The sequence below is a fragment of the Solanum verrucosum genome, unplaced genomic scaffold (assembly GCF_900185275.1).
Source record: "Solanum verrucosum unplaced genomic scaffold, falcon-dt-bn FXZP01000275.1, whole genome shotgun sequence".
In the NCBI taxonomy this organism is placed as follows: domain Eukaryota; kingdom Viridiplantae; phylum Streptophyta; class Magnoliopsida; order Solanales; family Solanaceae; genus Solanum; species Solanum verrucosum.
This window is the reverse complement of record NW_026020738.1, coordinates 166,322-178,870: the sequence shown is the minus strand read 5'-3', so window position 1 is coordinate 178,870 and position 12,549 is coordinate 166,322. Positions and strand designations below refer to the sequence as shown.

The following is a 12,549-nucleotide window of genomic DNA, read 5'->3' as shown; positions in this document are numbered from 1 at the left end:
CATGTCTGTCGTAGAATGCACACAACTTTTTACTCCAAAGTCGTATTCACAAGCGATTTTTGCTAGAAACCAGACTCAAATACCTTCCATTTGATAGGTTGTAGGCCCTCTAACTCCTTATATATTCCGAGATATGCTCGTTCAAAGTCAGATGATAAATGAGATCATTTGAAATATTCACCTTTAAACTTGATCCTTTTCTTTAATGATTTCTTTGGCCTATAACTTTGGTTTAACACTTCAAATGATTAGGGTTACTTGGTATTCTTAAACATTTGCAACAATATTCTCCCAATATCACACCGATGCATCGGTACTAGTCGCAAATATATTTTAAGTTGTGGGGTATTACATCCTATTACTCCCTGAACTTAATCATCAAGATTGCACTGATTTTTGTGTTTAATCGTGTCTAATAAAATGATGTTATTGCATAGTTAAGTACTTTCTTTGTATTGATTTTATATCTATGAAGCTGCATCACTCGTTTTGATATATATAAAATTATTCTTGATATTTTGCATAGGTTTTTCCTCATTTATGAAGTTGTCATACTTGTAAAGTTGGTATTTTGCACATGTTTCCTTCATTTATTTGGTGTATAAAACTTGCAAGTTGTTCTTTTTCATGCCATTGGATCAAAATTGCAAAACATAAATAAAAATGCACCGAAACACAACTAAAACTAGACCAAAAATCCACCAAAAAATGCACTGATAACAACAATTCAACAAAAACTAGACCAAAATAATTCAGGGCTTTAAATAATACGGATAATTAAGTTCGGGGAAGAGGGGTTATAGGATTCTCACACAATTTGGTCAGGGGGAGATCCACCAAATCAAAGTTCTATGAGACTAGTTTCTAACGTGCTAAATCATTTATCCATATGACTTAAGTATAGAGAGATATTCACATTTTTGTGAAATTGCACAAGCATGCACGTGAAGTGGGCCCCTAGGTCGATGGAGGTTTACAAATATCATCTTCATCGTCATTTATCTCTTTTATGCCTGTTAAAATACCAGAAAACTAAGAGTAAAATACCTGAAATCATCCTTAGATGTTGATGATCCTAGCATAAGTCCTTGACGGAAGTTGTATCTGTGGCATAATAAATATTAAAACAAGAATAACAGTTTGATATCTTTATAACACTTCAAGTTCTCTTTGATGTTAAAAGTTTGCTTTCACGTAACATTTTATTTCCCAGCTCTAATCCATGCCAATGTGTGTGACCCTATGTCTATCTCTGTGTTTGTGTTTGTTTATGTGTATTCTTTTTTATTTTAAATGATGTGTGAGACAGCAGTTCTCAGAGAGCTGAAAGTATGTTTATCATGTGGGAAGTAATCAACAATATAATCATTAAAAAATGTAGCTTAAGGAGATGCAACCAAGGTATTCATCTTTGTTAGACATATGAGGAAAGGCATATGTTTATATTTTCGCCCTAATAATGGTGGTGCATATATTTTCCCAAGTCATTACCTAGATGGATCTAAAATCATGTTAATTGGTTAGTCCAACAAGATCAATGGAATCTAGTTGATGCCTAGAGTTGTGACTAAAAGTGCTGCAAAAGAGGGGTTTATGTCTGTACTGTAGGGTATCGAGGAGGTTTGTAGATTAAAACTAAACCCTTAGAAAAATTATGTAAATAATGGATAAGAGAATTTGGGTGGAGTGTTGGCCAATTAAGAACTCTCACGTTTAGGAAATGAAAGTTGCGGAAATTAGGATGTTGTGGTGGATGTATGTGCATACTAGGAGAGATAGATTAGAAATGAAGATATCTAAGACAAAGTTGGAGTGGTCTCGGTGGAGGACAAGAAGCAGAAAGCGAGGCTGAGATGGTTCGGGCATATGCATGGATGCCCTAGTGCAGAGGTTGGCTATGAATGATTTCAAAAGAGGGAGAGGTAGGCTGAAGAGGTATTGGGGAGAGGTGATTAGACATGACCAGTGTTGTGAAAGGCGATCGCCTTATCGCCAATTGCGAGGGGCGAGACGACCCTTCATCGCCTTTTTAACTTTGTGGCGAGGTGATCTTCAAAAGGCGACACCATGGCGAGAAAGGTGATTTTCTTTAAAAAGGCGACTAATTTATGGTTTTAAAAGTTAAGAGGTAATTTTAGGGTTTTCGACTAGACTCCACGGGTGACCAACCAAACTTTTCCGGCGACCCCAAAGTCCAACCAATATGTATTCTTATTTTCTTCTTCAAATTTCTTCTTTCTCTGTTTCTTTTTCTTTCTTCTTCTTTCTTCTTCTTCAGACTTCAGAGTCATTTCTACCTCTGTTTTTTTTTCTCACTGTTTTGACTTCTGTTCTTTTTTTTTCTCATTCAAGTTCTAGACTTTTTATCTATTTTCAGTTTTTGAAGTGAAATATTTGATAATATGTTATTGCCATTGAGATTTTGATTATTTATATATGCAATTAAATATTTTAATTTTTTGGTATTAATTGGGTTGCACTTCATAAAGTCAAGCGCCTTGCCACTCGCCTCGCCTTGTGGCGAGGCAGACCCTTGTCGCCTTTTATTGCCTTTCGCCATCCAAACCACTGGACATGGCATGATCTTAGATAGGAGGTTGTGGAAGACACAAATTAGGGCAAAAGGTTCGTAGGTAATAGAGCTTTGTCTCGTTTACCCTTCCATACTAGTAGTCTTAGTAGTTATCCCATAGTTTCTTGTCCGTCGTTTTCTGTTACTATCTACTCTCTCTTCTACTTCGATTTTTATGGTGTAGTTAGTTTCTTTTTTAAAAATGTCTTGTCATGCTTCCTATAGTATTTTGCCATGATCCCCCACTTCAGCTATTTCTTTTTCGATCTTATTTGATATGCTTTACCTTGAGCTGGGGGTCTGTCAGGAACAATGTCTCTACCTCCCAAGGTAGCGTAAGGTCTGCGTACACTCTACCCTTCCCATACCCCACTTGTGGAATTACATTGCATATGTTGTTGTTGTCAGTTTTTAACCCAATCATTTGATAAGAGCAAGAATTTGTTTCTTGTTAGTTGTACTGATTTTGTTGCCACCAAAAGAGTTAATATTGTTGGGATGCTTCGAGATGAGTTGCTAGTTACTAGTCTAGGAAGGAGAGTAACCCTAGAAGCTCCGATCAAAACAGCTAAATGCTTGATGGGGAGTGTCAAATAATGAGCAAGACATGAACGCATGGGTGAAGTGTGATGCTAAAAGTATGTTAGCTGGGACATCCAGACAAGATATGAATGGTGGGGTGAGGACGGGGTTCTAAGCTTTATGAATTATTACTCACCTTTACTTGAGGAGTTCTTATAAAGCTTGATTTGAGTCTAAAGAATAAATCTATGTTTTATGTCCATAAAGTGGTTGATTAGGCTTAGCTATCTGAGGTCTTCTTCAAAATAAGAAGAAGAAAAGGCTAACTCACCTGAGGAAAAACAAATAGGAAATGTTCATTAGGAAAATACCTACGCATTTAGATGTTGAAACTTATGAAGCACAGACATCAAATTTAACTGAGTCAAATCAATTCTTTTAGGTCTTGAACATGCCTTAAACACTACTAGCCTGTTTTTCTGTATTTTTAAAATTTTGGTTGTGTTGTCTCCGGACCATTTGTACACCGGTTTTCATTGTTGTTATGGGCTACTTTGGGGTTCGCCCCCTCCCCCCTCCCGTTCTGCTTGTCCCAAGACTCTGCTTTGTTCTGAATATGAAAGAGATTTGGACATTTAAAATTACATGTAGTTCTTTTTACAGAGATATGAGTCATAAAACTCTCTCTAGCCCTTTTCATTTTAAGAAAGTGATCGAGCTTTCAAAGAAAATTATGTCTAGCACATGTTATGTCTGCTCCCTAAAAATTTGAAATTATTCAGTCGTAAAAACCTTGTTAAGTATAGACTCTTACCTATTCATCAAGAGAGACAAACAAAGGTTCTGAAAAATCAAGAAAAGAGGCTGAACCTTTTTTGTTAGCTGATTGTTACTAACAATGAATTTGTCTATTTGAAAATTTGTTATTTGTAATGATTTATATCGTTATTGTAACTTTATATATTTTCAAATTTTCAGCCAAAGAATGTAGAAGAGAAGAAGCAGTGACACCACCAAAGGATGTGATGCAGTGGTATGACAAAATTTTTGGTAGGGAGCGCTTCCCCCCAAATGGAGCCCTACCCAATGCAAATCCAGATTAGTCGGGTTCCAATGTGGGTACTAGACACTGGATGGAAAACCAAAATAAAAAGAAGAGAAGAAGCAGTGAATATATTTACTCACACTTAGCTTTGTTGGGGTTATTTTCTCAGTATTAGATCAACTACATGATTTCATTACAGAGTTCTAATTCAGAGAGACGAATCTTCAAATCGGGGTAAATCTATCTATCTATCTATCTTTTCTTGTTGGATGTATATTAACAAGAATATTAGATTTGTACTAGATCATGAACATTTTGTCCATTGTGTTGTGAGACTTTGTAAATGCTTCTCCATATTTCTCATTTCCGCAAAAGAATAAGATATCATTGATGCTGCTAAAACAGTTTTCTCTGCTTTATGGTGTTCTAAGTCGCGCATTTTCTTCTAGATGTTTAGTACCTTCGGTAAACTTTACTATCCACCATCATTTTCTTTGGGAATCTTCTGAATGTTCAAACTTTTTCAAGTCAACTTGCTGACGGATTATGAAAAAAGAGAAATAATTAATAACTTAATGTAACAATGGATGGTATCCAATGTGGGTACCGGACAGCAGGGGAAACCAAAAACAAAAAATCTTCAAACCCTCTCACATGGCATTAGGATGAGATGAGACAACATTATAAAAACTTCTAAAGAACAATAGTCATTATTACCACTAAAGGCCATCTTCTCTTTGGTATTTATAAAAAGGAAAATGAAAAGGCATGTAATTTTATTATTTTTGCACATCAATCAAATAAATGCATGTGAATTTCTTTTTGATATGTTAAAACTAATGCATATGAATTGAATAGAGCATGTTTTAATTGGGATAATACATAAAATTCCCCTGTAATTTTGCTGAAGTCCTATGATTAGAGGTGGACATAAATATGAAGAATTGAACGGAACCGAAAAAGTTCATTCTTTGGTTCGGTTTCACTTTTTTTTTTTTAATTAAAATAAAAAAAAACTATCTAATTAGACAAACATTCATACCATAAATTTTAAATTATTCTATAGTTTGAAATAATTATATTGTCTCACTTATTAATAATATTGTACCAGATTTTAAGTCAGATACACCACGTCTTAGATTGTATTAAAGATACTAGATATATGTATCTTTGATACCAGATATATTCTGAAATTCAGATGCATCTGTAGAGAGGTGAGGAGATGGATACGATGTATTTGAAACAAATTACACCTGATTTAACCCGCATGTATCTCGTGAAGAGAATGTGGTACGAAAGGTAATTTAGAAAACTAAAGTGAAGGCACATAATTTGGTCCGAAACTAGTGAGATTTGTGTTGTTTTCTCTTAGAAATATTAGGTAATTGTAGAAATCCCACTAATTTAGGAGCTAATTACTTAGATACACACTAGTTTGCAATATTACGTAACTTGTCACATTTTGATGCGTCAAGATATGAAGAGATACATGCATCTCGGGATACATAGGCTAAAAATTAGGTATAATTTATTCTAGATACATTGTATTCAAGTGGATTTACATGTATTAAGGATACATGGATAGATCTCGCTCGCCTCCCTCTCGTCTCGCTCGCGTATCCCAAATACATGTGAATCACACCAGATACATATATCTAGTGTGATTCACACATATATTAGATACACATACGAATCTCACTTGCATCCCTCGTGTTCTCGTTCACCTCCCTATTTCAGAGTGTTTGATAGCAAAAAATATATAAAATTATTAGTTAGTGAGATACTATAGGGATAATTAATAAATATGGTAGGAATATTTGTGTAATTAGATTATTTTTTTTCTGTGTAATTGGGTAGTTTCTCCTTTAAGAAAAGAACTTCGATATTCGATTTAATTTCCGATTTTAGGTCCCTTATGAACTAGAGGCCCAAAAGCTAGCAGTAAGGCCCAATCCATTAACCCAAGCCCATCCCTTTATTTCCCAAGAGAGTGAAGGGCTGAGGGTTGACACGTCTGAGTGAGAGAGACCGAGGCTGAGCACCACCACCACCAACTAGCGGCGACCGGTGACCGGCGACGGAGATTCCATTCTCTCTTTATTAAAGGTATATATTTTCTCTCTTTATTTCTTCGAAGTTTCGACATTTTCTCTCTTATCTCTTCAAGCCAGTTCCTTTGCGTGTGCGTGATCGATAGTTGGCTTGAAATGATTTTTTCTTGCGTATATATAGAATTTATTCTGTGATAGAGTAGTGCTTGCTACCTGTTCGATGGATTGTTTGTGTGAAATCTTGTAATTTCCCCCAAAAATTAAAACTTGTTTTTGCTTCAATTGATATTGGGCTCCTCGGAAACATTAATATTTTGGTTTGGAAGCTTATGGAGTGACATTTATCGGATAAAAGCCAGAATTTTTAAGAATTAGTAGGAAGCATGAAATTAGTATCTGTCTGGAAGTCAGAAATTGAAGCATTGAGATGATATTTTTTAGGAGGTGGAAATTTCTGGGCCTGTTTGGTTTGTTTTTATTCTTATACCGTGGACATAATAATTACATTAAGCAAATGACTTCTATAATAAAATAATTGACTATTTTAAGATAGCAGCATATCTGGTTAGGATTTTGAACTTTTCTAACCATGGATCTGAATTTCTTAAGAAGTGAGGTTTCATAACACCTATAATGGGAACCGTTGTATGCCTTGAAAGAAAGGGATACTTGATAAACCAAATCCTCTAGCACTGGAAAATAGACTTAAGAACCAGCACGGGATTTCACAAGATGGTGAAACTCTGAGCTAGTTCTTGACTCCATTTTTCCCCCCCGCAAGAGGAATTGGTTTATCGAATATGCTTTTCTTTTGAAGCATATAGTGGTTCTCATCTATGCATTCAAAAATCTTAAATTCTTCAGGAATCAATTGGAGAAAAGTCGAGCATTTTCTTCCCTCTCCCCTTCATTTTGTCGTTTTCTAGGTTTCTTAGGATAATGCTTGCAGTACTTTCTAAGACGATACAATAGCATTTTGTGCTGAGTCCACTGAGAGAGTAGCTACTGTTGCACAAGCATATTGTTGCAGATGACAAAAGTGCAAAGGTGGAGTGTATTGAGTAGTTAACTGGAACGATATTAGAATATTGAAGAGTCATGTCATTATGACGAGTAAGTAGAAGAGAAATGATAACTGCAGCTTAACCTGCTTGATTTTATTTTTTGGAATCCACTGATTTCAAACTGACATCTGGAGGAACATATTAATCTTAACATCTAAATAAATAAATTTAGAATTAACAACAAAGGGAAAAAAAACTGTAAAATTAACAGCAATTGGTTTTCATAGCCTTAAAGGCTTACCCACCTTTTATGAGCAAAAATGAGATCCCAGAGTTAATTGTCCAAACTTGGTATTCTCATTTCTTAGTTAAAGAGCTAAGATACTTAAAGGAGGAATAGGGTGCCAATTTTTATTTGTTGGTTGAGAAAAGTAAGGTTCATTAGTTAATAGTTAACACCCTGTTGCTGGTAAGCAAAATCGCAATAGTTAGTTAGAAGATAATGAAGTTAATCATGCTGTCCAAGTCAGTTATGGCTTTTAAATTGCTTCAAAGAGACAAAAGATAGAGACACATGTTTCAGATGATGCAAGGATCTCCTCTTTCCTTCGAAGAATATGTTTCTAGTTTTCGGTCTATCTAATCAAGTTCAAAACTGGTTAAGAGAGCTATGTCCAACAGGGTTGGGCTCATCATCCCAAATTGAAAATGAATAGAATTGGCAGTGAAAGGCCAGATCCTTTTTTTCATAAATTGTAGTATCTATGCGGCAATCCTTTTAGATTTACAATCTTATTTATATTATACGAAATGAGGTTTTAACCCACTTTAAAAGATTCCTGAAGATCATAAATATGATGAGTTCTCTAACAACCAAGAAACAAAAATATAAGATCATAAAAATGATGAGTTTTCAAAAAAAATGATGAGTTTTCTGACAATCAAGAAACAAAAATAATGATAATGAGTTTCTATTGGTAATTTCTTTTTCCCATTCATAGTATACGACATTATCGGTCTTAATCTAACGAATCCCATCCCTAACGAGCTAGATTGTCAAAATTGTTTTTGGTTATTTCATAGAATATGTAGAACAAAAAGAAGAGTCAAAGAGTAACAACTTTCCCCATTATGCAAGCATTGACCTGATCCTGTTTGCCGGTTGTGATCAGAGGCGGATCTATGTGGAGGGGCACAGGCTCACGTGCACTCATGCTCCCCACAGTAGACCATGTCTAGTAATGTTATATCTTCTCAAAAGTACTAAAATAGTTATGAGTTATGACTTATGTGTACACCCTAGCTCAAAGATTCATTTGGTGTCAATGGTTATTGAGGATACGTCTATATGTGAGGTTGAGGTTCAAATCTCACGGTTATCTTGACTTTTTCCTTTTCTCTTTTCTAGAATTGGGCCCATTCATAGGGATGGGTATATCTGGTGTCCCTTCTTGCATTTTAATGAAGTACTTTCCTATTCTCTTTCTTTCTTTGTTTGGTTTATCTTTCAAAATTCTGAAGTCTGACACATTGAAATTCCTTTTCTTCTTTTGTCATTGTTAAATTTGTATATAGTTAAACTAAATGCCTATATTAAAACTAAAGCACTGGAAAATGTAGTATACAGTCAATAGGTTTAACTCATCCACAATTTTGACATGGAATATATATATATATATATATATATATGTATAAAAATTTTCCTTTTGTGTCGAGCTCGTTGCGCCGGGCTTGCCTAGTGCGGGTTACCTCTCCTATGTGGTTTGCGAGCTATTGCATAGGAGCGTGGGTTTTACCCTGTGCGCACCAAAGGGTAGCAGCTGCGGGTTTCCCTTGTTATCAAAAATAAAATAAAAGTATATATATATATATATGTATGTATAAAAAATTTCCTTCTGTGTCGAGCTCGTTGCGCCGGGCTTGCCTAGTGCGGGTTACCTCTCCTATGTGGTTTGCAAGCTATTGCATAGGAGCGTGAGTTTTACCCTGTGCGCACCAAAGGGTAGCGGCTGCGGGTTTCCCTTGTTATAAAAAATAAAATAAAATATATATGTATAAAAATACCAAAATTTTAAAAATTAAATAATTTTGCACCCGTCTTCATGAAATTCTAAATCTGCTCATCCCACTCTGTACCTTGCCAGACAACCTTACATGCGCCCTTCATGTTGTTTTCTACCCACATTTGCCGTAATCTCAGCCCCATCTTCTCCTATGATGTTGTCCACATAATTGTAAAAGGTAATAAATGGGACATTACCTCTCTTGATCTGAAATGAGACATTATTTTTCAAATATGTTTAAGAGAAGCTTGCACCCATGAGTGTGGCCTAGTGGTCTATAAAGTGAGTTTGAGAGGCATGAGGTTTCAAGTTAAATTCTACCAGAGGCAAAAACACTTGGTGAATTCCGTAGATCTATCCAAGCTTTGATAGACAGAGTTATCCGATACTTGTGTTGGTGGGAGGTAGCAGGTACCATGTTGGGATTAGTCGAGGTGCGCACAAGTGGGCCTAGACACCGATGGTATATGATTTTTTTTTTAATAGGAGCAACAAAATTTTGGAGAAAATGATACTACCTAAGAGTAGATTTGTAAATTGACCGACTATTGTGTCTGAAAATGATCAAATCCTTATTAATCGTGCTCTAAACTTTAGGGGTTCTTGCTTGTCCGTAATTTCCTTGATGATACTGGTTCATTGTCTGTACCCCTACTGGGGATTTGGTTTGATTGTTAAATGAAGCTCTCAGGAGTCTGGCTAAAACGAATTCCCCTTGGTCAATGAAAGTAAAGGATAAAAGCGAGTCACCTTAAATGATCTGTCAAGTTGTAGATCTTTGCTCAACTCCTTTTGTTTTTGTTGTTACTTGATTTGTCACTTAGCTCTATAAAGCCATCATATAGAAGGTTGCTTTGTACTCAACTTTAGCTATCTGTTACAAGTAATACTAATTAGCTCCAGGGTGAGAATCAAAACTGCATTTCTCGAAGATGAGAAGTACTTCCTGAATGTTGAGAGCTTTATCTTAAGAGATATTTTCATATTTCAGTTAACCTCCTCGATGATACTTCTTTTGATATATCTTTATTTCCTCTAGCAGAAATGGTGATTCCTCCACCAGTTAGACCAGACAGAGTGCTGAAGTATCTCAAACCTTACGTGCTGAGGATGCACTTCACAAACAAGTATGTAAATGCTCAAGTAGTTCACACACCAACAGCAACAGTGGCTGCTTCTGCAAGCTCACAAGAGAAAGGCTTAAGGCTTGCCATGGTAGAATCAAAAGAAAATACTAGAGACGTTGCTGCTGCAGCAAAAATAGGTAAGTTGTTGGGAGAGCGGTTGCAGGCTAAAGGAGTTCCTGCCATATCTGTTTTCTTTAAGAAAGAACAAAGATACCATGGAAAGGTCAAAGCAGTAATCGATTCAGTCCGAGAAGCAGGCATAGAATTGGTTTGATTGGATTCCCTTTTATCTCCCAGGCAAAGGATTTATATGTTTTATTAGCTCTACTTGGACAATTTGCTTGCCTCAGTTCTTGCAATTTGCAATGTATAAGATGTCACTTCTGACATTCCCTGTGTTTTGAAGCTTCTATACCAAGAACAAGGTTCATAGCATCCTCCCCCCCCGACACGCGACGTATTTTTCATAACAAGAGTTGCCTGATACTTGTGAATCCTATTCATCATTGGGTAGAAAGTTCATTTAAAAGCTTCAAAAATCTGAATTTGATTACTTGTACTCCTGGAGCATTAAATAAAAACGTGTTATGCTCTTGGACATTTTTAAAAGCTTTTTGGGCGCTTAAATGTACTTTGCATAGCATACAATGAGCAAGGGTGGGTTTGGCACCTCGAAAGTATAGTTCAATGAGTAATGTAAATTAGGTGTAGTTTAAGTATGAAATTAGTAAAATGTAACAGTTTAAGAGCGTTTAACATTTGGGTACGGAGTCGGTTTTGTCAAGGGATAAGAGTGTTACCCCTAGTGCGAGGTTTTTTGGTGTGAATTCAGATTTGGTTGGGTTAATGGGTACCAGACAAAAAAGGAAGAAGAAAAAACACTTGAAAGATAAAGTTTAGAGATAACGTAAATTAGAAATAATGCAAGTATGAAATTAATAAAAATGCAGGACTTAAGAGAAATGTTAATTCATTATTTCTTCCAAATTTGATTAGCATGATACAATTTTAAAGGCGTGACATCAAAATTATCAAATCACATGTACTGAAACTGAATAGAGAAATAAAACCTTGCCAATTTTTCATGTTCATTTGATATGATATTGATATTACTACTCCATTTCTCCCTGTCTTACTTCCTGTTTTTTTTTGTTTTTTTAGTCTGTATATATATGGTAAAATTTCCAGTTTCACTATTTTACGTGGCGATTTTAAAATTACAAGATTTAAAGAAGAACTATACACATTTAATTAAAATTATAAAATGTAAAAGGCTATCATAATTTTTTAAAGAAGTATTGAAAACACTCCTGAATTTAATGCAAATTATTAGTTTCGTCCTCGAACTATTTACAACTTTAAAAACACCCCTCTAAACTTAGATACATCCCCATACACCCTCGATCTGCCACATGACATAACAAGTGACTCAAACTCTTGTAAGAGCACGAAACTCTTAATAATAAGTCGAGAGAACTAAGAAGTGTTCAAAACATTCCTAAACTTGATGATGATTTAGGGGTGTATTTCACTCATATTGCAAGATCGGAGGTGTATTGAAATTCAGTTAGTCAAGTAAAGGGTTGTTTGTAAGGCTGTCAATAGTTCAGAAATCAGGACAGAGGGAGTAATATCTTTGCAACTAAGGGTATTCACGGGTCTGCTATTGATAAAAACTAAAAATCAAAACCAAATTAATTTAATCGATTTTTAAATTATCAAAACCAAACCAAACCAAACCAAATACAATATACATTTATCGGTTTGGTTGTTAATGGTTAGTTCGGTTATTCGGTTATTAACCATACACAAAAATTCAAAAAGTGCTTCATTCAAAAGAGGGGAAAAAGACGACAATTCATTCAAAACGAAAAATAATTAAAATGACTAACAAAACTTTAGAGCACTAAATTTAGTGTGAGTAAACCTTCTAAATTCTCCATTTTGACCTAGAAGAAAGAGATCGTGACATTTCTAGTCCACCAAGAATTGCGATAGACACTTATATATATAGAATCAATAAGATAAATGCTCTCGTCTTGGATGTTTTTGCTTTAATAAATAAAGGGAAAAAGGACAAATATACCCCCAAACTATCGTAATACCCTCCATCATACTTTTGGGACATTGATGCCCCTGCCGTCCATAAACTAGAGCATATATAC

At 35.3% G+C, this 12,549-nt stretch overlaps 2 protein-coding genes across 3 annotated transcripts in view; both read left to right on the top strand.

Annotated features, from left to right (window-relative positions):
- Window positions 1-12,549, top strand: part of LOC125812618 (pentatricopeptide repeat-containing protein At5g61990, mitochondrial-like) — a 72,563-nt gene that overhangs the window by 56,765 nt on the left and 3,249 nt on the right. The window lies entirely within an intron of this gene.
- LOC125812636 (uncharacterized) lies at window positions 6,134-10,819 on the top strand. 2 transcript variants are annotated; one of them, XM_049492127.1, is made up of 2 exons: window positions 6,134-6,245; window positions 10,300-10,819. In XM_049492127.1, exon 2 carries the CDS (start codon window positions 10,302-10,304, stop codon window positions 10,656-10,658), a length of 357 nt encoding a protein of 118 aa, XP_049348084.1. In that variant the 5' UTR covers window positions 6,134-6,245; window positions 10,300-10,301; the 3' UTR covers window positions 10,659-10,819. The 2 variants fall into 2 exon arrangements, with proteins under 2 accessions (XP_049348084.1, XP_049348085.1); XM_049492128.1 differs by having other exon boundaries at window positions 6,164-6,245; window positions 10,297-10,819.